Source organism: Amblyomma mixtum, chromosome 8 (assembly GCF_055824585.1).
Source record: "Amblyomma mixtum isolate Tamu chromosome 8, ASM5582458v1, whole genome shotgun sequence".
In the NCBI taxonomy this organism is placed as follows: domain Eukaryota; kingdom Metazoa; phylum Arthropoda; class Arachnida; order Ixodida; family Ixodidae; genus Amblyomma; species Amblyomma mixtum.
The window spans coordinates 59928214-59955828 of record NC_143019.1 but is presented as its reverse complement, the minus strand read 5'-3'; the positions used below and the strand labels follow the sequence as shown (position 1 = coordinate 59955828).

The 27615-nt window shown below is 52.2% G+C and overlaps 1 protein-coding gene across 7 annotated transcripts in view; it reads right to left on the bottom strand.

Moving 5' to 3' along the window:
- Positions 1-27615, bottom strand: part of sm (heterogeneous nuclear ribonucleoprotein L) — a 182821-nt gene that overhangs the window by 73579 nt on the left and 81627 nt on the right. For all 7 annotated transcript variants that reach the window (XM_089558240.1, XM_089558241.1, XM_089558244.1 and 4 more), the window contains exon 5: positions 6009-6105. In XM_089558240.1, the coding sequence (XP_089414366.1) occupies positions 6009-6105 (97 nt within the window). The remainder of the gene's footprint in view (positions 1-6008; positions 6106-27615) is intronic.

The following is a 27615-nucleotide window of genomic DNA, read 5'->3' as shown; positions in this document are numbered from 1 at the left end:
ACTCCCTTCTCTTCCTTCCTTCCTTCCCCCGTCGAAGAGCAGTCATTAAAAGTGTCTCGGGAAACGGGGCTGCTGCAGAGACGAGGGGGAAGGAACAGAGGATGAGGCGGTCGGACTTAATCCATACGCTTCTTCGCGCAACCTCTACGGGAAGAGAAAAAAAAAAGCTCTATAGGAAATCGATAAACCCTCCTTCTTCCTTTCACGCTCATTTGGGTCTGCTGACACGGCAAGAGCAATAGGCGGGAGTGCGCCGCTCTCCGCTCGGAGTTTCATAACGTAATTTTTATACGTTTATTTCCTGGCAAGCCACGAAGGCCAGCCGCGACACCACAGGCGAAGCGTAATGCTTCATTTTAAAAACACGGCTTACAAACAGGACTTAGTAATGGCGCGTTGTTTCAAGAGACATGATTACAGAAGTTCCGGCGCCCAACTGGCGCGGCTTTATTGCCATCCTGCCGAATCACAGGACCGCTTTTAAGGGTTTTAACAGCGAGCACCGATCGGGATTTTACCAATGCCCTTCACCATTCGTTTCTTCCTCGTACATCGGCAGAGTGGAATCGCCTTCCGCCGGACGTCGCAATATTAACAGGTCACGGCTTACTTCGTGCAACTACTCAGTTGTCTTCTATCCAGTTCGTTGTGTTCTATTCATATCCTTGCTCCGCTTCTGGTTGTTTCACCCAGTGTGAAACTGTTTATTTTCGCCGTTTATCCTCGTTTTCAGTTTGCTCTGCTTTTACATGTATTTGTTTCTTCATTTTTCGCTTGTATTCGGTGTTATGCATTGGTTTTTGCTCCGGTTTAGGTTTTATTGTGCTTTTTATTTTTATCGCTGTACATTATGCACGTAGCCTCTCCCCTTTGTAATTATTTGACGCTTGAGGGTAATAAAATGAAATGAAGCACTGTTGCCGCACCGCTAGCACACGGCAACGGTACGCTAGACCTCCCCCTACTCGGTCCGCAGCAGCCGCTCCACGAAGTGCATCAGTATAACCGGCTCACTTCGATAATCGAGCTACGACCGAGCCCGCCGGAACCCGAGAGGTCAGGTAATAAAAACTCAATCTCATTCCTCCGCGCCTCCCACGCCAGTCTCCCTCTCTAGCAAAGGTCGCAGGAAAAGGGGGAGGGGACAAAAATGTAAACAGAAAAAAAAAAAACCAGAGTCCCTTGCAATGACGGAAGACCGGCAGCAAACGCTGACGCCACGACGCGTGGCTTGCGGGAGGAGCACGGAGAGGAGGAAAAGACGAAAAGAACAAGTGGTGTCAGCGCCTTTTCCATTCGACAAGCCCAGAGAGAAACGCTGACGAGGTGAAAACAGAAGAGGGAAGAAAGAAAGCGAGCAAGAAGAAAAAGCACAGAAGAAACTAGGGCACAAGGAAAGAGGGGGTGGCCAGTCACACCTGCAATTATCCAGGTGCGTTATTTTTATCCGCGCTTCTTCCGAACGCGAAGCGGCGCGCAGCAAAGCCCCCCCCCCCCCCCCCCCCCCCCCCCCCCCCCAGGCGGAGAGGGAGAGAAAGCGCTGGCGAACATTTCGCCATCTACTACTACTCTCCTGCAACCTGCTCTAAACGACGAAATAAATGTTTTAGAATTCAATCCGAACCACCACCTCGACACGAGCAAAGGCGAAACGATCGCTGTCAAGTTCGCTGAATCTTCCGTTCCCTTAGCATTACCCGCTTGGCTTGAAACATGCTGCAAAAGTCGCGCCGAACGTGATATACGGGACACAACAGGAAAGATTTGACAAAATGCCGCGGTGAAGTATCACCTGCAGCTAAACAGTCGATCGAGGGGTCGTATTCTGCGACGATTCTTTCCGCCGTTAAATGGCTTTGATTCTTTCCTAACGGTAAGCACTCCTTTCGTGCGAGAAATTAAAGAATCGATAGAGAGTTCGACCCCCAAGTCTCTGCCCAGCTCCCGAGACCGCAGCGAGAACGAGGGCTTACCTGCTGCGCACTGATCAGCACGGCATTCTCCAGAATTTCCTAGGTTGTCGAGAACTCCGCTAATGACCGCTCCAACAAACGAAGCCGCATTACCAAAACACGGGCGCCCCCGTACTCGGGCCACGGGCGCATGCGGAGGGTGAGATGTGGGAAGCCAAGTGTTCCCCACGCTCGGCCTAACGTCGCGGAGCTCTCCGCTGACCGCAAGACCAGTGCGACGTCACTGCTCCATTCAGTGACGCAGCAAAACCCAACCAGGGATGCAGATGGGAAACGGTGAGACTGGCCCACTTCAAGGCTGGCGCGACAAACACAAATAAAATAAACCATCGTCCCATACGACTGGACGATACGAGCAGTTCCTCTGAAATCCTCTAAACGGCAAACTGAGTGACAAAAAAAAAAAAAAACAAAAAAAACCCGCTAGACTTCCGTTTCTTCCTCAGCTTTGCGTATCTAGATCTCAAGCTGTTAGTAGCTATTTTCATCCCATACGCTATCCCCCCTCCCCCCCCCCCCCCCCCCCCTTTTTTTTTTTGCTGGAAGGACCCAAATGTACACCTGAATAGATAGTGCGACAACTTAACAAAAGCATCTGCGGCCACTTACCGCCAGTGGTGAAATGTTTACAAAAGCGGTTCACTGGAACTGCTTAAATAGGCACGACCCACTAATTCACTAGCGGCACCCTCGCGATAAAGCTTAGCGGAAAAGCGCCGCGCACAGCCGAATTCTGGCCCGCTAATACGGCGCACCACGCAACCCTCCGTCGGCTACGGCGCCTTCACTCAGCACCTCCGCTTGTGGAGGTCGAAAGGCACTGCTCGGTCGAGAGGCGCCCTTTTGCTTCGCGAGGATTGCCCAAGACCACTGCTACGCGCACGAAGCTTCTAAATTTAAACTTCAAATACGGCTCACACGCCTGAACACAGCTGCAGTGCACTTTCCGAAAACGCGGCCTTGTTCAGTGCGTGAAACAAAATGGCTTGGGTGCCATCGTCCTAAACGGCAAGCCTTCAAACACAAAGCTTCCACGCACGGAGGGAAGACAAAAGCGTCTCCTTTGAAACAGGGCAGTGGCAGATGCCACCCTGCTCGGCTTTTTTTTCCTTCCTATTTCTTTAACGGCGCTATGAATCGGTCTATAAACTTCCCATTTTATTTAAATATATTTTTAATCCTGCTCTTCTAACTTTATATCCCCCCCTCTGCTTTTGAATCACAAATCTTCCAATCGCTTTTTGCTGAGATCCACCACAGAGTCATTCACGTGATCACTGTTAGATATCTCTAGACCCTAGAGTCTCAGGGAGAGTGACTGCGCCTGCATCGACATCCGGACGAATACAGTCACATTCGAGCATAAGATGTTCAATTGTTTCTACAGATTTACCACACTTTAAATGTGCCATCTTCTTACGTATATTTCTACTTGTAGCTGCGCGTTCTAAGAGACTCTGATCTCGCTTCAGTGAGTATCATAGAAGAACTCTTTCCAACTGCCTTTCCAATTCTTGCCATCTGCCTTTTCCAACTTCGATATTGTTCTACACTCTGATTATTTTCCATTGAACTAATCCAGTTTTCATCTGCGTTTTATACCTGTCGTTTAGAGCTCTTTGCTTCTCCATCATTGTGCCCTGAATACTTTGCTAGTCATTTTCCGCCATTGTGAGTCAGTGCTCTTTCTGTATTATGAGTATTTAAATACCTTAGCTGTCTACATGTTAGCATCCAATTTCCTCAGGCGTTATTCATATATTTTACTCTGAGCCCATATCCCCCTGCACTGCCTTCTTTGTGGGTTTGCCCTGTGCGCATAGTGCCAATCTTCCAACAGGTCTCAGATTTATTTCTAATCTTGAATGAACTTCTGCCCTCAGGCACAAAACCGCATTCCGGAAAGTAAGCACAGGCACCATGCATGATGAATGGATAAGGCTGAACCCTTTAAATCGGGCGGTGGCTCAAGTCACCTAGATATGACTCGTGAAATTTCACTCTTGTCTTGATTTTAGCCACTAATCATAACCTTCGCTTGGTTACAACTTTTTCCTTCATTGTCCTTAAACCCCAATGTTTTGAATAAATCAGCCCCGCTGCTTTCAACTGTAGGGTGAACCGCTTTATCGCATGGATGGGATGGATGGATGGATAGGAGCGCCCCCTTTGAAACGGGGTGGTGGCAATTGCCACCATGCTCAGCTTTTCTTACATTATTTTTGTTCAAGTGTGTTGTTAATTCTCACTAAGATTCGCCATCTTCTTTCACTACGGTTTTCTGCACTTCTAACCTTATGCCAAATCTCTGCTTTTCACCTACCAATCATCCAATCGCTCCAATCGCATGGATGGATGGATAGGAGCGCCCCCTTAGAAGCGGGTGGTGGCAATTGCCACCATGCTCAGCTTTTCTTTCTGTACTATTTTTTATGCGAAGCATACTAAAATAGCCCAACCCAGCTCCTCGAGCGCGGCGGTGTCGTTACCATTGACCTTTCGTGACCTCCATGTCATACCACGTGATGCGTGACGTCACAGCAGATGAAAAACGGGGGCCCAGCTCGCGCCGTCGCGCGAGGCGTCGCGACCAATGTGTTTTCTGCTTCTGCCGCTAGGTGCGCTGTAGTGAACCTAGGCGTACACGGGATAGAGATGCCTCCTGGAGACAGGGCTGCTCGTTGGAATGAGAAGCAAAACTTGCGGCGTGCTACAGAGACTGATGAAAAGCGTGAAGAACGTCTAGCCAAGCGGCGTGCTCGATATGCAACTCGGCGACAATATGCTTCGCATCTGACTAGGCTTAACCTAAGCTAAGCCTCAGCCATTTTTTTTTGTTTACTGTGTTGGCAATTCTCATTAAGATTCGCCATCACCTTTACCTACGGTTTCCTACAATTCTAACCTTATGCCACATCTCTGCTTTTCAGCCACCAATCCTCCAATCGCTTTTTGCTGACTTCCACTGCAGATTTATTTACATGACCATTGTTATCTTTAAACCCTAGGGCCTCAGAAAGAGTGACTGTGCCTGCATCGACATCCGGATGGATACCATCACATTTGATTATGAGGTGTTCAATTGTTTCCACAGATCTACCACACACTGCACATGTGTCATCTTCTTCGTTAAATTTCTTTTTGTAGCTGCGCGTTCTAAGACACCCTGACCTAGCTTCAAAAAGTAGGGCACTGCCTCCTGAGTTACCATAGAAAAATTCTGTCCTGATCTGCCTTTTCCAGTATCGATATAGTTTTACACTGTTTCTTTTCCATTGAATTCATCCAATTTTTAACTTCCGCGTTTTTAACCTGTCGTTTAATGCTCTTTCTCCGTCCTCATGACCGGCATACTTACTGGTTAGTTTTCTAGTTCTTTTCCGCCACTGTGAGTCAACGTACTTTCTGTATAAATATTTAAATACCTTAGCTGCCCATCTGTTATCGTCCAATTTCCTCAGGCATTCTTCATATAGTATTTTACTCTTAGCTTCCCGTGCTTCGAACGATGTCCAGCCCATATCCCCTTGTACTGTTTCGTTTGTGGTTTTGCCGTGGGCACCTAGTGCTAATCTTCCGACAGCTCTCTGATTTACGTCTAATCTCGACTGAACTTCTGCCCTTACGCACAGAACCGCATTGCCGAAAGTAAGTCCCGGCACCATTATTCCTTTCCAAATACCTCTTAGTACTTCATATTTGTTGTACCCCCATAATGCCCTATGTTTCATTATCCCGGCGTCTCTTCGTCATTTTGCCCTAAGAGCCTGTTCATGCTTTTCCGTGTATATCTGCCCTTCGTTTAGCCATATCCCGAGGTATTTGTATTCGGCCACTTTGGGTATTTCGTGGCCTTGTATTGTAAGCACCTGATCAGTTGCATCGTTAAAAATCATCGGCGATTCACTGACGCCACCTGTTGATGAGCCCGGGAACCATAGTGCACGTTTTCCAGTGGGGCGGAATGTGGAGATTGTTTTCGCCGCCAGCGCACGGGGGGAAGGCGCAGGCAAGCAGGGAGCAGCCGCCACTCACCTTGGCGTACTCGATCTTGAGGGTGCAGCATCCGGAATAGATGTCGGCCCCGTTGAGCGACTTCTTGGCACGCACCGCCGCCTCGACGCCGTCGAACCTGTTTTTTAGCTCCGAGTCAAGGATGAACTCTGACGGACACGCATCATCGGGGACAGCCACAAACACACAGGCACGCGCGAGCACGTGAACAACAAAAACAGAAACACCAACAACACCAAGAGAAGGTCACCCCGCGAGCGCACACGCGCGCAAGCTCCGGAGGTAGGAACAGCCGCCGCACGTCACACAGGCGAGACGGAGATTAATGGTATTTCGGGAGAAGTGAGCCCATCGATGTCGCCACCAATGCACACAACACGGTTCTGCGTCGTGGCCAAAAGAAGCTGCGGCGCGCTCGGTTTTGATGTCCCCTTCCGGGAAGACAAGAGCTTCCTCGTACTACTCTTTAGGCAGTGACAAGGCAGACTGTGACGCAGTTTTGCTGTCGCACCTCACGCAAGCGTACCCTGAGATATCGCAGCCCGACGCGAACACGGGACAAGCGAGGCTATTTGTATGACAACCTAATTACGTTTTACTTTTATTTGTTCCCCTGGAGGCACCTGTCAATCACGGTGTACAAAAACTCCCTGACACCCTTATATGTTCCGGCCAGAAACATTCCAGCTATCTCAACAACGCCACCCGACCAAAGCTAAAGATTACCAGCACCCAGTGGCAAGTGAGGCAAGCAGCGTCAAAGCACCAACCTCCGAGGAGTAATCTCACACTTGAACTTTTGTGAGGAAGTCAGCGATGCGTCTAAAGAAAAAAAAAAAAGGACACCAACTAAATAAACAAATCTCCACCAGCCCATTATTTTCGAGATGTCTCGCGTAGTGGAAGACTTCAGTCTAGAAATGCGTAGTCAAGGCACTGCGAAAACCACACTCCAACATATCTTTTCACACCAACGGATGCTCCACGGAGCAGAGTTATCTACCTGCTCGCACGAAGGCACCAGTCGCAGCTCGCGAGCGAAACGCAAGCCGAAGGACGCGCAAAAACCAGCGAGCCAAGACAGAACGCGATTCTCGCAATCGATTCGAGAATCCGACGACGACAAAGGCGCATACAAAACGACCATCCTCCTCCTCCCTGAAAACGTAGATAAACCGAGAAGACAGCCGAATAAATCAGAAAAGGAAGGAGAGTCTTCGCGTACATGCAAATACCTTGTATTCGCGCAGTCGATCGGTTACTATACTGGGCGCGCAAACACCAGTCAATGTGAAAAGCGCAGGCTTCAATAAAACGCCGCAGGGCCAAAAAGACTCGACGCAACGACGGTTCGCAAAGCTAAGCCAAGCTCTCTCTCGCCTCCTTCCCCGGCGACTGACAAAGCCAGACTCGCAGTTCACCTTCAGCGTCCCGGCCAAGGCACGAGTCATTTCTATCACTCTTGGGAGAAAAAGAAAAAAAAAAACAGAAAGCAAAGTACGGTAATGCGCTGGCGAAGGCACGAGAGATAAAAGGAAAGCAGTTCGGAGCCGCAAATCGATCGCCAGTAACGGCGCGAAGCGCGCTAGTAACACACGGGGCGACTTATATATACGACGCCGTTTATAACAACGGGCGCGTTACAGCACACACAAACACGCGACGGCTGCAGTTTATCGCCTCGGCACCGTCCCCCGACGGCGCTTTGACGAACGGCTTCGCGCACGCGCAAAGAAAGCCGTCGGCACAGCATAGCTACAGAGGAGCAAGCGAGCAGTGTGAAGCAGTTCGGGTACGACCCGATGACAGCGTACGCTGGGTGCAGCAGAGGACATGAGTTGACCGCAACAATGCGAACACCGCGAAGGTTAGTTCTGTGGGGTTTAACGTCCCGAAGCGGCACATAAGCTGCCTGGGAGAGGGCGGACGTAGTGGAGGGCACCGGATTATTTTGATCCCTGTGTAGATCTTTAAACGAACGCTGAGGTCAAACCGAAAACGGAACGTTCAATAAACTATAAAAGATAAACTATAAACACACAGGTGTCGCCATCACCGGCGGATTTCACAAGTAAAACGCCTGCGTAGACACCGTTACCGCCCCGGATCCCGGAGGCTATGTTGCACCGCAGTTCCTTTCAAAACTGTGGCAACCCGTCCTTTTCGGCAAGGACGTCAAGCGTTTGAATCGACTAGCGGGAAGAATTTCAAATCCTATTTCAACGTCGAAAGACGAGTCTTTTTTCTGCTAGACAGACTTCAATATAGTAAAAAAAACAAAAAAAACACAGAATTAATTTTTCCTGAGAAAAATAATTTGGTTGCGCAGTCCTCAGCATCCATTTAACGCACGCTGACGTCGCATAGCACAACAGAACATTGCACACGCCTCCGCCTCCCCAGGAGGTACGGAATCGCGTTACGGGAAGCGGGTACATATACGCGGTATACAGCAGCAAGCCGTGCGCCTACTGTATCACCAAGATGTAGCGACGCCACAGCCGCCCCCTCCGAAGCAAGTGGATAGGCAGCGCCGTGTAGCGGGGACAGAAAGCAATCGGCGGCGATCGAATTTAATTTTCACGCCGCGCATGTTCGCTCGGCGCCGGAGCGGCAGAGCGAGCGAGCGAGCCGAGCGAACAACGAAAGAGACTCGAGCAGCAAAATCACCCCACGAAACAACGGCGGGGCCTGCACTGTATTACTCCGCGGGGGCGACAAGAAAAAGACTGCGTATGGGGCACCATACGCAGCACACACAGGCAACGCACACGGGGAGGCCCAAATAAAGACGCTCGGGTTTGATCCAAAATCCGACACAAAAACGTCCAACGGAGGCAATCAAATTAGCTCTCCAGGGACGGCCCGAGCTTTGATTTCCTTGTATATTTTTATTTTTCCACCTCGTGAAAGGCCCGACTTTCGTCGAACAGTATGCAAATCCGAGGCGGCAGTAATGTACAGCGAGAAACACAAGCTCAATAGGCTGCTTTCAACAGGGCGGGCGAGCTGAAATTTAATCAAAGGAGCAACACCGTGGTTCCCTTTGTTCAACGAGGTTATCAACGACAGGCGCGGCACGGGAACCGCTCCACCGTGCACACAATAGCAGCGCAGTACGCGCTGCAGGCCTCTGTCAGCGGCTGAAACAAGCCGCGGGCCAAGAACTGATTCGAAGCTGGAATGATACATCCGCGCATCTAATTCCGCCTCTTGTCAGCGGCTGGGCGAGGTGTCCCGACTGGTCGGCGTGGAATGGACTTCGAACGACACACTGCAAATAAGTTTTCTCTTCTCTCCATTGGATTCAATCTTCTTTCCGCGTAGAAATAGAACACAGCGTTCTTAGGTGGAACGCGAACTTTGATCCTCGCCCCTTCACAGAGGCCAAGATCCTCGGTCCGTGGCCACAACAGTCGACTGCCATCAAGGCTTACAAGGCACTGTTATTATTTTTTTTTTTTTTTTGCGAGAGACTGCCTTGATTTACAAATTGTGACTGTTTCCCGTTCTTTCTCTCTTCCTTCTTTAATCCCCTTATTCCCTTCCCCAATGCAGGGTAGCCAACCGGAAACCTTTCTGGTTAACATCCCTGCCTTTCCCCCCTCTCTGTATCTATCTATCACTTCGGTGCACGTCATAGGCCGTCCCATGTCGGCTACCGAAGTTTAGTCAAGACCTGACTAACGCTCCTGAATTTTTTTTCTCGGCAAGAACATGTTAACTACGTGTTTCCTCTGCGCGCCTAGTTGTGGGTAAAGGGGTCGCTTAGGAAGTTTCTATCCGGCTCCACTGATCATCATCATAGACCCCTCAAGAGACACTTGCCTCGCCTCCAATAAGCTTTGCTCTGTGCTAGCAGTGACCACCTGGTATCAGCAGATTTCATAAGCCACCTCGTCGCCGTATTCTCCGCTGCCTCGAACTAAATCACCTTTCTCCGCTAATCACTCCTTTACCCCGTGGGGCCATTCGTTATCTGTCCTCCGCATTACACCGCAAGTCCTATAACCAGTACCAATCAATCAACAGCCTCGACACACCTCCACCTCACTTAGAGCCAAGGCAGGAGTAGCTGCGCGGAACAAACAGCAACAACAACGCACAAACTGGACTCTGATGCCGGCCGCCGGGTGAGGCAAGGAAATGACGCAACACGCTCCGAGAGAGAGCCAATCCGTGCGGTCGCTAATAAGCCTACACAGTGGCAGCCGACCACGCCAACTGCACTTTCGTGCACCGCGGCACAAAGAGGCCCGTTAATGACGCCCCTCTTCCTTTTTTTCTCCCCATCCAAAAGGGAACGCCGTCGTGAAAAGCAATCAACTACGCGTAGCCCTTCTCCACCTGCCTGCCCGCCAGCGAAAGCTGATTGGTTCGTCTCGCAGAGAAGCAGCCCGTGGAAGCAAGTCCCTGGGCCGAAGGTAATTGACCCCCCCCCCCCCCCCCCCCCCCCCCATTTTCCCTGGAAATGCGCGCACGAGGAGCTCATCGACGGAAGCGCGTGCCGAACACCGGGCAATCGGGACCAGCGTGCGCCCAGAGGCACATAATTAGTGCAGTGAAGACCGCTCTTCGCTTCCATATGCTGTGGACCAAGTCAGTCATTGCGGAGAAAAAAAAAAGGGGGGGGGGGGGATTAAAAATCTAGGGGCTTGCCTGATTAGTGACGATTCTCACGAGGGTCGGCACTGAAGCTGAGGTACAGTAACGAGCTATCTTCTTAACCCATTACTATTACTACTACTACTACTACTACTACTACTATTGCTACTACTTTATGCTCAACCTATGCTCTTCATATATGCGGCCGTGTACGCTTGGAAAAGAAACCATGGGGTGCGCTTCTCAAGGGGTTCGGTGCGCAGGCCCCCAAAATACAATGAAAAAAAAAAAACAGATCTCGTGACGACGAAAGGAGCGCGGAAACTACAGCGTCCAGTTCACCTTCCCTCACGACCGCACGAATGACACTACGAGCACACGAACGCAACCAATCTTTCTCTCGGCGCCCCTCACGTACTGTTCCTGTGAACGGTACACAATGAGTTAATTATCCCAGCACTTGCACACCTGCGCAGGACTGAGTTAAGCGGAGTGCCACGGTTGAGGCCTTTGTCCACTATGAAGACGCGGTCACCGCGCATCTGCGGAAAGCCTGCCACCAACGCGCGCAAAGCGAAGCCTGAGTGACGCTCGTATATTCAGTATTCGCCGCGTCGCGTCGCTATAAAAGCGTCGCTGACAACGTTGCGAGCGACGTGCGCATCTCTCTCATCCGCAGATGCGAAGTGAAGCGGCTAATGCGAAGTGAAGCGAAACGCGAAGTCAAATGGAACAGGAAAAAGAAAAGCACGCGCCGCGTAGTGCCGCGTCGGTAACTAGGATTACCCAGCAGCGAGGCAACAGAGGGAGGAGCGCGCCGAAACCGATCAGCCACGACAAAGGAGACGGCCGCGAATAATGGCACACACAGTGAGATAAAAAAGAAAGGCAAAGGAGGGACTGAAGGGGTGCCTGGCGGGCAAAACAAGAGAGCCCGGGGCAGATCGCGTGAGGTGGCGGCCCACGGGGGGAGACGATGCGGCACAAAGGCTCTCGAGACAAATGGCTCCCCGCTATCAATTTCCAGCAGAGGCACAGGCGGAAGGGAGACAGCCGGGAGAAGAATGGCGGCCCGCTTCTTCGGCAAGGGAGCGTAAGACAAACACAAAACATAAATATAGAGCGAAGCACGGGTGGTATTCCTTCATACTACACAAATCCTTCGGCAGATGGAGCCTAACGTAGCTCACGTATCCCGAAGACACACTAATCAGTCACTACAGGCCCCGACTCCCAACGAAGCGAGAGACTACCGGGCAAAAATACGAAACGATGCAAGGGAATAAAGCGAACAAATTTGATCAGCATCGAAAGACGGCGTTTTCTTTTCTTTTTGTTCCTCAGACAAGTTTGCTGGTCTCCAGGTCGACAGAACAGAAGAGAAAACAGCGCTCCAGGGCAGAATCATCCGAGAATGCCCCTCTGCTAGGCTTCGGTTCACTGGTTTGGAAGGCTACGTACGAAAAAGCAAACAGCACCGCGGACGAGCGAGGCCCCAGCGCGCAGATACCTCGACGCTCCGTCAATTCAGTTCAGCAGCTCAGAATAGAGTCGAGTTCGGCAGCTCGGGAAGGGGCACGCTTACGTCGGGCGCAATCCGCGAAGCGAAAAGAATACCGGGCAGGCTGCGTGCTCAACGAGCACGGTGCTATAACGGTGCACAGCGTGTATTCAACGCGGCGGATGCATCGTTCGAAAATTCCCCCTCCCAAGTCAAATACCGGCGCAAAAGTAAGGCCGACGCAGCGACAGCGGTGGCAGTGTTTAGAGCACAGAGAAGGCTCCTCCACTACGTTCGCGCCGCGGATTTCGAACGCATCGACGTTCGTAGTAAACAACCAAATCCTGGCTTCACAAGCAACAGCCATGCTGGGCCTTCGCCGCGCAAGACGACAAAAAAAAAAAACGATAACAAAAGAAGACAGAGACGGGCATACCTCCACAAAAATCGAACATCTGATGTCAGCCGATTCGGACCATGTCAGCACGTCATATTTGATTTATCGGCTCTTACACGGACCACTTAACGTCATCAGGCTTAAAACAATAGGCAGTCCAATGCATTTGGAGAACCCATTTTCGATTACTACACACAGACTAACTTAAAAACGCTTCCACAAAATTTTATAACATTTGGATCGAAATATCACACACTTTGCACATGGCACTAATTGCCTTGCCTGCCGTACATTTTTATCCCCCGATTGTAAATGCTACCGTTTTTGAACCGCAATACTTCCCAGTGCGAGACATCGAAAGAATTAAGGCACAAGCTACCTCCGACGCACCCAACCCTCATTCGCTTCGAATGGCGTGAAATCTGCTCTGACAGGGGTATCAGGCGCCGACAGAAACAAACTACCGAGGGGCGGAGTCGGGACAGAGCGCGGCAAGCATAGAGAGAAAGGAACGCGCTTCGCCAGGCCTTGCCGAGAAACAAACGACGCGTCCAGTTACGTAATGCGGACCGGCGGCCGCCAGTCAAGTCATGCGAAACCACCTGCAACACAACCCTGCAGCAGACGCTTCCGCCACGCACGAAGCCGGAAAGGCAACGGTATGATACTGGGGAGAGGGCAAAACAAACAAATAAAAAGAGACGGGCGAAGAAGAGAAGACAGACGCGCGCGCGATCCTCCGGTGGTAGCTCGAACCATTCTGCCCCGCGAGCCCTGAGCGCAGCTCGGCGCGAGCAAGCACGGCTCGGCCATTTGTCACAGCCGCCTCGGGCCTCGCGAGCGAAGAAAGTGAGGAAGGGGTCAGCGAGCGGCAGAGCGTCGTAACGTTCCATAGCTGCCAAATTTATCACTCCTCTTCCCCCGAACGCGCGCAGTTATGGGGCCTGTCCAGCGACCGGAAGGCGCCTGCAGTGTTTACAACGTGTCCGGATAGGACCGGACCGTTGAGAGAATCACAAAGAAAAAGCGCGACTGAGATGCACGGCGACAAGGGGCGGCTCAGATGCGCCGTCATCGAAGAAACTGACCCGCCCGGAGAACGCGAAGGGTAGTAGCTGCCTCTTCAATGCATTATGAAATGGAGCTGAATGTGGAAGCGACTACTCTTCGAAAGGCGCGCTGAATGATTCAGCAGCGACAAAGCTACTTGCTCACAGACGCGAGAGGCCCGAGAACAACTGAGTATTGGAGCGCTGAAAACGCAATGAGAAAATACAGCCGACTAGGCGGCCTGCTTGGCGCGCACACTGTTTTGTTAACAACTTGAAATTTCGCCGACGCTGACGGCTGAAAACCGCGCTTTACTAAAGGCGCAATTCCGAACCGCTCGTTCGAAACATCAGACCAATACTCCACGTCGTAAAAAATTGACGACTATGGGTTACAACCAGTATCAGTGAGAAAAAAATATGTGGGAGGGCGGGCTACCGAAAGTAAACAGAGGCACAATAAACTAACACGCGAAAGTTGAAATCATGGGGCACCGCGCCAATCATTTATTCACGGTTTTTCTCACAAGTGTCCCATCTAGAGCCATTCTCTCTGAGCAAGGCAGGGCTCCCATCGAAGCGCCGTTTACTGCCAATACAACTTAACGATTTGCCCGTTACAACCACGGAAGACCAAAGCGACCAGAGAAGATGGAAACGAAGACAATAAAATGTCAAGCATGTACAAAAGACAGCACTCTGCCCTCTCATTTATGCCGTATGCGACTGAAGCAAAAAAAAATCAAAGAACGGCAGAGAAAAGAAAAACTGAAGCCAACAAAAAAGAAGCGAGGCGTATTCGTAAAACGAGAGAGAGAGAGAGAGAGAGAGAGAGAGAGAGAGAGAGAGAGAGAGAGAGAGAGAGAGAGAGAGAGAAATGGGGGGGGGGGGGGCATAGATCGCGAACGGTCGTAAAAACCGGTCCTACATTATGCAGGAGCCCGGGCGTATGCAAAGCGAGAGACTACGCTCCTTTAAAGCGTGCACCACCGCAAGCACATCAACCATGCGGGAGAGCCAACCACGCGTAATCCGGCATCACCACGCCGAGGCGATTATATTATTTATAGCCTTTTCTAACGTTAACTCGTACGTCTTGAGAACCACCAAGGGAATCAAAGAGCCGTAACAAGACAAGCCGCTCGCAGCGCATGAGGCATTCTTGAGTCACGTGCACACGTAAATCCAAACCGCAAGTAACGTTAACCTCAGCGTTCGACAAACGTGATCGTAAAAAAACAAAATGAAATGGGGGATGGAAGAGCAGCAGCAGAAGAAATATTAGGATGATGCCTATTATTTCGCCACTTTGTGTAGAACCTTCTGTTGAGTGTCTACCAAATTCTAGACACTACATCCGCAAACGCAGAGCAGACAGAAAACAACGATGCCTGGGCACTACGGCGATTCTTAGCCAACAGGGGTGGTATTCTGCCGGTGTCGCCTTTTGCGACATGTCGCATATGGGCGGGGCCTAAAAAAGTGCTTACAGATGCTCGAAGAAACGGAAAAAGCCGCCGGCACTTTGGTCTGCGGTGCATTCATTCACTCCGAGAAGCGACAATTTACCACTGCTGATTCACTAGCAGCAGTAGTTTCGTATCTTTTATAGCAAGAATATTTGCCATCACATGACGTCTAATGTTCAAAAAAACATTTGCAAATTTAATATAAACTCGCTTTACTTCATTTAAGTCTATAAAACACCGCGAAAAAGCTCCAAATCTATTTTTCTTTCGTTCCGGACGGTTGTGCTAGGTTTCGGCTGCGTTTCGGGCAGTTGCAGACGGTAGCAGTGTAGCTGGAGGTCCCATTAGGCTTGCGCGCTCCAGAATCGAGAGCGTATCTAAAAAACTAGGCTGAATTGCAGCTTAAACTTTATCGTCGAAGCAAGGTAAGTCATAGCGAAAAGTAACAACACCAGTAGTTGCCGGTAAACATGCCGACAGGAATCGCAAGGACTGCTGAATTGGCTGAAGGGGGCGGCTCTCGCTTGAAAGGACGTCGCCATGTTTTCACGCCAAGGGCGCAAAAGCCGCAACTGCCGATTGCGTTCGTACGCTAACGGTAGCCCGTCGCCCGCGCGAATCGCTTCAGCGCATTCCGTTGTTCGACTAAGCGTAGTAAATTGGGGCGACGTCACGATGGCGTAGCAGGAAGGCGGGTCCGTGTCGTCACGCCGCCGTCACCGCGGCTCGAGCCAATCAGCGAAGAGCGAATGCGACATGTCGCAAAAAGGCGACACCGGGAGAATACCACCCCAGGACTAAACCTCTCGCACGGCTTTCGTCAGCAGGGACGGTGGCAATGAACTGCCCCCAAAAGGCGCTGGCCGGAGCACGATGAAATTCCCAGCATAACCACAAAGCCCTCGCCTTCTCGACGCCCGTCGACCGAGTCTAAAATATGCTCTCTGCGGCACCCACCAACTTCTAATGACACACGCGACGACGATTTTCCTCTTCGTTTCTGTTCTCATGCATCGTGCGAAAAAAATTTAGCCTCTGGACAAACACAAAAACATTATTGCACGCAGGCAACAACACTGCGTATTTCACTCTTTCTTGTTTCCTTCAGGAGGCCCGTGTTTCATGTTTTCTCCTTTCCGCGTTGGCTCGGTTCTCCGAGCAGCAAATTCCGGCGTGTCGGTGGAACGAAGGAGTATGGGGAACCTTTACGACCTCCCTAGGGAAGAAGTCCCTTTCTCCCTGCCCTTTTTACGACGCAGGTCTGGCCTAGCGCTCTGCCGGGTATTCACCGAGCCGTACAGGACGAATGCCTGGAGGTAAGTGCGCGCCCATGACGGGTGCTTCACAGTCGCGCGCAGTCGGCGACTTTGGATGGGAAGTGACTGCGATTAGGGTCTAAAACGTCGCGACGGGCCGACTGTACGCGGAAGTGACTACTGCGCCGTTTAAACGGAAAGCTTGCGTAAACTCGACAAAGTGGAAAAAGAAACAGGAGCGCGCTGAAATTACCTTTTCAACCCCCGGTCCTTCAAGGGAAAAAAAAAACAAAACAAAAAAAAAACGAGGCCGAAAGGTGGAGAAGGTTCTGTCGTCGCCTTTTAAGCGCTCCCCCATAAAGCTTTCCTGGCAGTTCAAAGCAACCGTAGCGAGAACAAAATTTTAGAAGATAAAAACTCCCCCCCCCCCCCCCCCCTTTTTTTACACGCTCCTAAGAAAAGGTAGCAGAAAAGCTTTACCTGGAACTTAAGTAACGAAGGCAGGTTGGACGGTGCGTCGCACTTAGACAAACAACTTTACCGGTATTTTCACACATGAAAGCGCTGTTACAAACCGTTCAGAATACCACGTGAAACTTCACATCTCACACATGCACAAAAAAGAAGCCTGTTTCGGACGAAAACAAACTGCGAAAGCTACATTTTTTTCATGTCAGAAGACTACGCTCTATTCCAGACTTTCGGCCGATCTTTTGAAATATATTAAGGGCATCAGTAGTTTAGGAGCACGCTGATGAGAGTTGGTCGTTCGTTATCACAAAGCTAACTCTGAGCACACAAACACGGGCGTGAAGGAAACACAACAAGCACACTTGTGTTCATTTCACGTCCTTGTTTGTGCGTGCGCGGTTAGCTTTGTAACAATGCTATTAGTGGCGAAATACGGATGACAGCAACGACCGTTCTTTATCTCCAAAAAACGGCTTCATCACTGCATTTTTGCGTGTTTAGAAATCCCACACACAACACACAAAAACAATAATGTGTTCCTGCAAAGCATCCCCTGATATGCGCGAAAGTACCACTCGCCATTGGAGCGGTAAACTTGTTTCACCTTCAGAGAAACGTCGGAACGGTCCCGTAAGCGCAAAGTAATGTCGCTAGCATTAAAAAAAATAAATAAAGTGGAAGCCACGCTGCATGAGTGTAGCTTCCGCGGCCGATCCGTCCGTCATGACGACACAGCCCTCGATAAAGAGATTGAGGGAACAAAACAGAAAGCAAAAATAAAAAGTCGGACGTTGCCACTGCGCAACGAACGTTACGCCGCTTGCGCGGCAGGCCTGCCCGAAAACTAACCACGCAAGCTTTCAACGCATCCACCAGCAAAGCGTTTTTCTTCCCTCCCTTCTGCTCGTTTTTTAGCCACAAGCAGCGCGGATACCCGATGCGAGCACGGGAGACGCACAGGACGCACTTCGCTCGTCAAGAGCAGAGGCGTTTAAGAAAAGGAATCTTCCGCACGCCCCAAGAAAGAAAGCAAGGAAGGAAAGAAAGGGAAGAAAGGAAGCAGCAAGCAGCAGCATGAGCAGCACCGGAGATCGATACCCGGAGCAAATCGCCCTCCCCATCCACGCCTCTGCACGCGCACTCAGCGAAGGTGGTGGGCGCGCTTGAGCACTTTGCTCGTTACCGGCAAAGGATTTCGACCCGGAGGAGAGCAGTCGCGAGAATGGTCTCAAGAAAAAAAAAAAAAAAAAGGACTGCCTTCTCAGCTTGCTTGCACTACCGTGGGAACGAGCACAAAGAAAGAGACATTAAAAAAAAAAATACACTGTTTCCACTACCGCTCGCGCAGGTAGTGGGAGGAGCTATCGAGCGAAATAAAGATAGCGCGGCGGCTCCACACACAGCGCACGCGACTTATGAGCTTGACGCTTTTCCGCCCTAAGCGCTCTTCCAACCTTTTCCAGGATCCAATTTAAGGGCACGGCAGAGCGGATAAGAGAAGGGATAAGTTTTGAACGAAATGCGAGACGCGACTGGTGAGGGGGATGCGCGCCACAGCGGCTGCTAACAAAGAACACGAGCAGCAGTAAACTCGCTGCTCTGTAAAAACTTGCAGCGTGGTTTCAATTTTCCGATCGTCGAAGCTCCGAGGACAAGCAGGCGGCGCACATTGTGAATGCGGGCTAGCGATAACCGGCTTGCGCGCATGTTATTTTTTTTTTCTTTTGTTTTGCCGCCTGTGCACATCAGCGGACGCATGCGTGGGAAACGTTTGATCTACGTGCAGCAAATATAGGCATAGCGAAAGAAGGTATTGGTCAAATATTTTAGGAGAATCCCCCAAGGTGGAGTAGATTTGTAATAAGGGAGTAATTACTCATTGACATCCACCCGAGCGCAGCCATTCGGCTACAAAGGAAAGCTATATAGCTTTCTCAGAAACTTCGTAGTTAAAGAAAAATTTGTCCTGGTCCGGGGTTCGAACCCGGGACCACCGCTACACCGGAGCAGTCGCTCTACCAATTGAGCTAACCGGGACGGCAAGCTTATGGTAGGGCGAGAGCGAATTGATCAGTAACTCGAAGTGGGAACAGTGTTGGTCAAATGTTTTAGGGGAATCCCCCAAGGTGGAGTAGAACCCCGGACCGGGACGAATTTTTCTTTAACTACGAAGTTTCTGAGAAAGCTGTATAGCTTTCCTTTGTTGCCGTATGGCTGCACTTGGGTGGATGTCAATGAGTAATTACTCCCTTATTAGCGAAAGAAGGTAGCACCTAAGGGACGCACATGATGCAACATGACCCTCACGTTTATCGGTGACGGTTCCTAATTGGCGTCACTGTGCGAAGGCCAGAACCGCGTCTCTAACCATTTAATTTATATCCCGTCTACAACTTGGTCGCAACAGAATTACAGCTACAAGAGCGAGGCAGCCGGTTTTACAACCCGGGCGCTTGCGCATCTTTTTCTCCACTGCGAACGAGTTGCGAAACGGAGTGTACGGCTGTTGTCCCTACACAGCAAAATCTCGTTAATTCGAACTTCCAGCGTTTTGAACTGACGTCCGGTCCTGTCAAGATTACCTGCGCTGACAAATGCACCGCTTAATTTGAACTGCTAACAATTTGACCCGATTTCTGGGACCTTTACGAATTGTTATCTCTCGAAGGTCGGAGGCATCGCCAAATTGAACGAGGAAACCAGACAGTGGGACAGCTCGACGCTTGCGCGGCTGTGAGCTCCCATCTGCTTTCGGCTACGACTGCACAGGTTCCGCGAGCCGCTGATGACGCGTCTGCCGAACGCGGCAGACTAGGAAAACAGATAAAAAGAGCCGGCAGCTCAGCCCAGAGCGGTTTGTCGTTCCCGACCGGTCACAGCGCTGCGGTCAAGGCCGGCGACCACGGCGGTGGCTTCTCTCCGGCGAATCCAGTCTACGGCCGCGCACAATCTCGTTTGGGCGAGAGGGGCAGGCACGAATTCCCAACAGCACGCGGCCAGACAAAGGTCGATCAGTTTCGCCGCGGGCGAATCGGCGGTGCACGCGAGATTCGATAAACCTCGGCGAGCCTGCTGCTAACCACAACGGGACCAATACTGCAACAGCGGCAGACCGGTACCGGCCGAAGTGACGCCGCCAGAACCCCAGAGCACTCGGCCCGAATTCAAGCAATTATGCCATGAAAAAAAAAAGGGGGGGGGGGGGGGGGACGCATACCAGGAAAGGCGGCTCGAACCTGTGTTCATCTGGTTTGGTTTCATGGGCGTCCGGAAGGGGGGGCAAGGGGGGGCGGTTGCCCCCCCTTGGAATTACGGATATTATTTATGCACTAGTAGAAAACAACTACACAGCTGCCGCCTCCCCCATAACCGGCCATCGGGTGCACCCCCCTGGAAAAAGTTCTGCGGACGCCCTTGTTTGGTTTTATGGGGTTTAACGTCCCAAAGCGACTAAGGCTATGAGAGACGCCGTAGTGGAGGGCTCCGGAAATTTCGACCACCTGGGGTTCTTTAACGTGCACTGACATCGCACAGTATACGGGCCTCTAGAATTTCTCCTCCAAAGAAATTCTAGCTGCCGCGGCCGGGATCGAACCCGCGTCTTTCGGGACAGCAGCCGAGCACCGTAACCGCTGAGCCACCGCGGCGGCCTGTGTTCATCTGCGCACGCATTCCTTTGAGGCAAAAACAAAAGAATACGCGTTGCGTTTTGCTGTGCGTAAGAGCTAAGCTATAGCGCTGCCATAGATTCGACGGACGCCCTTGAGGAAACGTCGTTACAGAAATCGGATAAAATTAAACCAGTTGGCGGCCGCCCTTAGTATAATGTCATGCTTCGTGCTGTCCGATGGCATTCACTAAATATCTAGCGCCAAAACTAATTCAGTCATGAAGCACGAAGACTCATTTATAGCCCAGTTAATACCATAACGCGCCCAACGGCGGGCAATTAAGTGTTTGTCGGAGCAGAGCAACTAAAACGCCTTATATGGTACAGCTCGTTGAAAACATCTGCTTCTTCACAGAATCCGAAAGCTTCATTAATATCTACAGCTGCATGCTTTCCAAGGGTCAAACTGGAGAAGGAAAGGAAGGTGCGCGTTCATTTTTTTTCTTAATAAGCACGACAACTGAGAGTATGGAAGAAACTTGGAGAGGTCTGAACGCGCAAAAAAATGCCTGGCATGCGGTACTGCCGCTTAGCCAAACCGCTATACCCTAACCGACCTCTATACCCGCACAACAGAATGTCCTAAACGAGGAACGCCACGAGGCGAAGCAAGGCGCAGGCCTGCGCCACATTACGAGCTCCGCGTGGACTGCGCACTGCAGATGCCACCGGGCCGGGCAAAAACTTTTTCCACAAACAGGAAAGTCTACAAAGAGGCAGGCCGTAATGGTAGCGGGGGAGGATCCACAGGGCGCCAGCGTATTTCTGGCGCATAAAGCAGAGCACGAGAGAAAGTGCGAGAGAGAGAGAGAGAGAAACCATTCCAGACGCTGAGAGAGACGCAAATGGCGCACGTGCCGCTAAAAGGTGCCGCACAGCCTAACTCCGCGAAGCCGCCGCGCGGCGGAGCCCAAATCACAGCTCTGCCGGGGCCAAATAGCCGAGCCGGGCAAAATAGCCAAGCCAAGTCGGGCCAAATAGCCATCGCAAGGGGGAGGGGGAAGAGGATGCAGGCGGCAGCAGAAGCCATCCCTACACGGCCTGGCGGGTGGGCGGGGATCGCGCCGTAATGCGACGGGGGCCCATCATCAATCGCGAGAGCTCCTTCCTGTTCCGCTCTCTGCACGAGCGAGCGCCAAGGGAAGCGGCGGCTGTCAAAGCCAGCCGCCGCTAGAGCGGACCCCGTTCTCCTCGCACGCTTATATAAACGCGCGCGAGCGGTCCTCCGCGCACCGGGCGCCTCCGCTCCTCCAGCCAGATTGCCGCCAAAGTGTGATGCATCGCCGGATGGAATGACAAAACAAGAGAAACTGATGGAAAAGTCTAACGCCGTGGCACTGAAGGGGCGGTAGGCCGACACCATCGGAGTTTTAAATCGCCGTCGCTCGAGAACGCATTGGGATTGGGACCCAGAGCCGAACCGGAGCCGGCGTGCGATACTCCTACTGGAACCGCCGCTCACCGAACTCCATTGGAAGACCGAAGGTCGGCAAGACGAAGAAAATATGGAACCACTTTCCGCTCCGAAATGACGGATGAAATGAAGCAGCCTACGATGCCAGGAGCGCGACAGCGGGCAACTAAAGAGGCCACGAATGCAGTGTCGTCTAGAGACGGCTAGGGACACTTCCGTCGTCTACGGCGCTGCAATACGCTTGCGCCGCGGCATGCACTATATCTTTAAAAGATCCTCCATACGTCTGCGTTCCAAGCAAACCAGAATAAACAACGCGGAGAGACGCGAAGGAGCCAGACGCAGTCCGGTAGTTACGTACTCGGAGGAAGAAGAAAACGAAACTATGCCGTCGCCATTGTCTTTAGCGTAACGGTAAACAGACGTTGCTGAAAGAGCGAGATGAAGAAGAACAATAAATGATGAACCCTGAGCTTTGTGCTTCGAAGCGCGCCAATCGGAGCAGAAGCAGCCGCCGCGATATACACCAACGGCCGCAGAGAAAGCGGCGGAAGCGTCTTGCCCGCCACTTCCTTCCGTAAGAAGGGGGGGGGGGGGGGGTACACTAACCGGTAAAACAAATATACGCGCAACGACCCCCACCGCCAAACCGAAAGCGACGGAGAGACTAGAGAGAGCGCGCCGACCGCAATGGGCCTCCAGCCGAGGCCCCAATATTTGATCGCGCGCACAGTCATCCGGCAGAGAAGCCGAGCATCCCACAAGAGCCTCCTGAAGAGAGATTGGGGGGGGAGGGGGGGGGGGGGGGACAGCGTAGGCTAAGCCCAAAACAGGCCTCCGCGGCAGCCGAACTTTCTCCTCTTCCACCAAGTATATAAACTCTGGCGGCGTCTGGTCCCAGCCGCATTGTATCGATTCGCCCGCAACACCCAACCGCCTTTTGTGGCCAGGGAGAAGGCCAAAGGGACGTAATGAAGCCAGGCAGACAGCGCAGCGGGCAGCAGATGGAAACGGGAGAAGCGATTCTTTCTCCACACTCGCACAGAGACGCCCAAAGGGGGGCACAACTGGAGCGCGTTGGTCCGTACGGAACCGGACGCGCTCCAGGCCCCGAGGGAGAACTGCGGGCCACTATGCTATATTCACTACGGACCGGAGATGCCCGGGAGCGGAGGCAAGGTTGTACGCAAATAAAAGAAACGAAAAATAAGAGAAAGAAAAGCGCGAGGGGAGAACAGAGGAACGTCTCGGGGACTCATTCCAAATGGCTTCCTGGCTCATATCCACACGACCACCACACCGAACCCACAAGCATACGCACACACGCACGCACACACACCCACACACACCTGAGACGACGGGAAATACAAGACGCACCACTCGGAAAGGTCTTCTCCTCCCTCTTGCTTAAGCACCCGCAGCGGCGCGCACATAGCGACAGTGGCCACCGCGCAAGTCATGATGGGAGGGATTCATTCGAGCCAGTGTGCGGGGGGAGAGAGGGCGACATCCCCTCCCTCCCTCTCTCCCTAGCACGGAGTCGGCGGTGGTGGAGGGAAACGCGCGCTCTCCTCCTGATGAGATTTTTTCCCCCTCGGCGCGATTACAAAATGTCGACGCGCGAGTTCCACTTTAAATTAGCCCGAAACGGCAGCGGCGGTAGGTGCAGAGGCGGCGCAGCGCATTTCGGGTGTTGCCGCCGGTACCATTCTTGCGACGTTCGTAACAGGGGCCGAACTTGTTACAGAGTTGCCGAAATCCAAACAGCAGTGGTTGCCACGCTTAAAGTGAGAAGTCGAGCGAGGTTGACGTTGAGAAAGCGTTCGCAGGTGCAAGCAGGGGGGCGTTTGCGCAGCATGCGGGTAATAATAGGCCGCCACCGAATGTGATGAAAAGGGGCCTTTGTTGTTCGCCAGCACCAAGCTGCAGAAAGAGGGTGGTGGTGGCGACGCAATTTACCACACCACGCTCAGAGGCATTGCACGGCACGGCGCCACAAAAGCACAGAGGAGACGGCCTCCTCAAACCCTTGTCTCGAGCCTCAAAGCGAGCGGGCACGACCACACGCCCACCGCGGCTCCCTTGCGACGACAACAGGGCTAAAGCACACAAGACACGTCGAAAATTGATATCAAAGGTCGACGGCAATGCAAGCCTTAAAGGGTCACTGACGACAACGCCGCCCAATTATTATTCTTAGTAAAAATTGATTCATTGACTCCTTCTCACTATGCTGACGTTTTTCCGCACGAAAAAAGATGCACTTATTGGCGAGAAAATTGAACTATGTTTACATCGCATTGCCCGAGCTCACCACTCCAGTGGACTGCAGACCCCGATTCACGTGCTCAATTTCTCGAATAAAAAAATAGGAAAACAATTTCCAGCGCACGAAGGTAAACAAAATCCAATGATCGAAAAGTGCACGCATGCGGGTGCGTGCACAGAGTGTAAAACGAATTTCAAGGCGCCACTCCTCGACGACATGAAACGTATATGTATCTCTCTCTCTCTCTCCACACACACACACACACACACACACACAGAGAGAGAGAGAGAGAGAGAGCACGGGCGTCGAAGAAGTACAAGACGACAACTCTGCCCGCCACTGTCACCAGACGCCCGGAGAAGAAAGAGCCCAAGAGAGCGCGCGAGACGACCAACAAGACGATGGCGTAGGTCTCAGCGAAAACTAGAGCTTTTCTATACTCTTTTACCAAGAGGACAACGCCTGAAAAACGGCCAGCGCATCCAAAAACTTGCCTGCGCTCACTGCCGAGGAAAACAAAAATCCGCTCACACAGAGCGCGAACAAACACAAAAACAAAACCTGACGACGGCGGCGAGGAGGGGAGGAAGTTTCGTTTGTTAGCAGAGAGACGGCTGCGGCGGCCAGATTCCCCTCTATCGCCCCGGGCCAGCTAGCCAGGGGGATTGGACGGAGGGCGGACCACAAAGCTCGGACGTCAGTCTCGGTCGTTACAGTGCAGCCAAGTCAGCGAGGGAAGCACCTGGCCGCGACACAGTAACAAACACCGGGACGTCCGGCCCGCCGACCACCGAGGCAGCGCTCGCTTCTTCCCCCCCTCCTAACGAGCCCGACCGGGCTTTCTGACTTCGGCCTGCGAGGAGCCTTTCTTTTTCGCGCGGCAACAACGAGAAGACATCGGACGAGCGGTGGGCAGCACATACGGGACGGATAACGCTCCAGTGAGGGGAAAAACGGTGCGGTGAGGCTTGTCAGGACAGAGGAAGTAAAATAGAGAGAGGGAGACGAAGGAAATCTGCCGAATCCTTTGTTGCGAAAGCCTGATTGCAAACTTCGTCTCTGGTGTGAAGACGTGACTCGCCGCGTTTGCACAAAGGATGACGCCTGCAGAAGCGCCGGTCGGAGAGGATGAGAAACAAAAGCTACGACTGCGCGAGAAAAACAAACAAGCAAGCAAGCAAACAAACAAACAAACAAGCAAGCAAGCAAGCAAACAAATAAACAAACAAACAAACAAACGACGTGTGTCGGTCGTCGCCAGAGAAGAACAGGCTCGTACCGCGAGTCCAGAAAGGCGGGGAAGCCATCGAAGCTCGAAACAACACGCGAGCGTCGCCGATTCTCGTTCTTTCAGCTGCTTTCTGAAGGTTCTGAACTGTCCCCACTCCGCAGCGCCGACATCGACATTAAAAAAAAAAAAAACAAGACAAACGAAGTTACTAAACGGTCCAATGCCCTAATCGCCACCAAGATCCTGACGCACTGCATCGCACACTCCCCTCTCCACTCACACTCGGCGCAACGCATCGCGACGCGGTTCGACCGTGGAGCGCACAGCCAGCGCGCCGGGAAAGAATCGGGAAAGAAGCACCGTCGACTCCACCAATGTCGCGTCCCGACGAAACAGAAGTCAAGCACACAAGCGCGTACACAACAATACGCGGCTGCGGATACAAAGAGGGCAGGCAGAGAGGAAAGCGACGCGGCAAACAGAGGGCTACAAATGAAAGAAGACACGAGAGAAAGAATAGACAAACAACGCGGAAGCGGAAGAAGTCGGGCAAGCATCGTCTCAAAAACAGCGCGAACACAACACCGACCGCATCGGCGGCAGTCAAGGCGGGGACACATGTGCGAAAAGTGCGTGCGATTCGCTGCGGCGCGTCGTTGCGACCGTCGTCGCAACGACCGAACGCAGCTCGTCGCATGCGTCCAACCTGCTGGATGCCAACGACGAGCCGCATGCGGCAAACGCAACGACGGGATGCGGGAGCCAATGCAAGCGCGGAGAGCGGCAGCGTCATGATGACGTAGAGGCTCAGGGCGCTCGGGGCCGAGCCATGCCGCCGGGACGGTCTGCCAGCTTTGATGCCGGCCACCGGCGACTGAAAAACGCACTGGTATTGCTTGTTCACGTTCTAGCAAGCCCAGGGATAGATGCATGTCGAAATTACATCATTTCTGACGATCTTTGGTCAATACCGAGTTGCTCGTAAAAGGCGATACAAGCAAATTTCATCCCACAGCCGCTTCGGTGCTGCTGCTACTTGGTGTGGTTCGTCTGCCGTCTGCTAGCTCCGTTTCTGAAGGCGTCCTGGAAATCGAACATATCTTTTATTATGGGACGAGTTCGGAGTAAAGCGATGTGAATAGTAGGCCTTTTATTATAGCACAGGCGACTTCCGAAGCGCCGTCAGCTGCGGTTTCAACGCGAAACCAAGTAGGCCTAGCGACGACTAGGGCAGCCGGGACCAGAGCGCAGTTCGTCGCCCGGCGTTGCCGCAGCCGGTGTCGTTGCCGAAAGATCCTCTTTTGCACAGGTATATTGTCGTTGCTCGAATCTAGGAAGCATCCTCTCTGGTACATGGCTGTTTTGTACTTTCTTGTGCGAACGTGAAGTACTCCGAGCATGCCGGCCGGCCGGCCAGCCTGGATCCCGTCTGGCGGCGTCATAAAAACGAGCTAAAGTGTGTTCTTGACTTAAATAATAAACCCTGGGATGAGAAATGTGAAAAATATGTCATTTTTGAGGATCGCTGACCAATACTGAGCTGCTGCTAAAGGTAACGACTGCGATACAAGCAAACTTCTTTCCACAACCACCCCGCAGCTGCCGCTGGCATGACGTTGGGGTCCGGCTCGCCTGGCGCTCGCTCGCTTCGCTGCCGAAGGCGTCGCGGAAATTGACCATATTATTACTTTATTGTGAGATGATGCCGTTGACAGTAGAGCGATGTGTGGAGTAGGCCTTTTATTATAGCTCAGGCGACTTCCGAAGCGCCGGCCGCTGCGGTTTCGATCCGAAAGAGGCTATAGGCCTAGCGACGACCACGGCAGCCAGGCAGTAGCAGAGCTCGTCGCCCAGAGCGCCCGCGAGCGGTGCCGTTGCCGAAAGCTCGCAACATAAGCAGGCATGCTTTGTCGCTGCTCGAGCAGACTTTCTGATAACAAGGCAATCTTGTATTTTCTTGGGATATTTGTACACGATCACAAGCAGCGCTGAGGCACCGCTGCACGGCGGCGAAGTGTGACAGCGGTTGTGGGCGGAGCTTGGGTAGAGCGGCGCAGCGATGCTCACCGCTGCGTGTGTCCCTGCTTGCAGTGGGATGGCAGATCGCACGCGACGATCGGTGCGGCGCGTCGGCGAAGTTGTCGCACATGTGTTCCCTGCTTCAGTCAAGTGTAAGCCGACGACAGCGACGGAAATTCCGCCAGCTGACGCCGCCGAGACTTGCTTCTGCCTGCGCAGACACGCGGCAGACCCCGGCTTCCTGAGTCGTCGTGCCGCACGGGCGAACTTTTTGTCC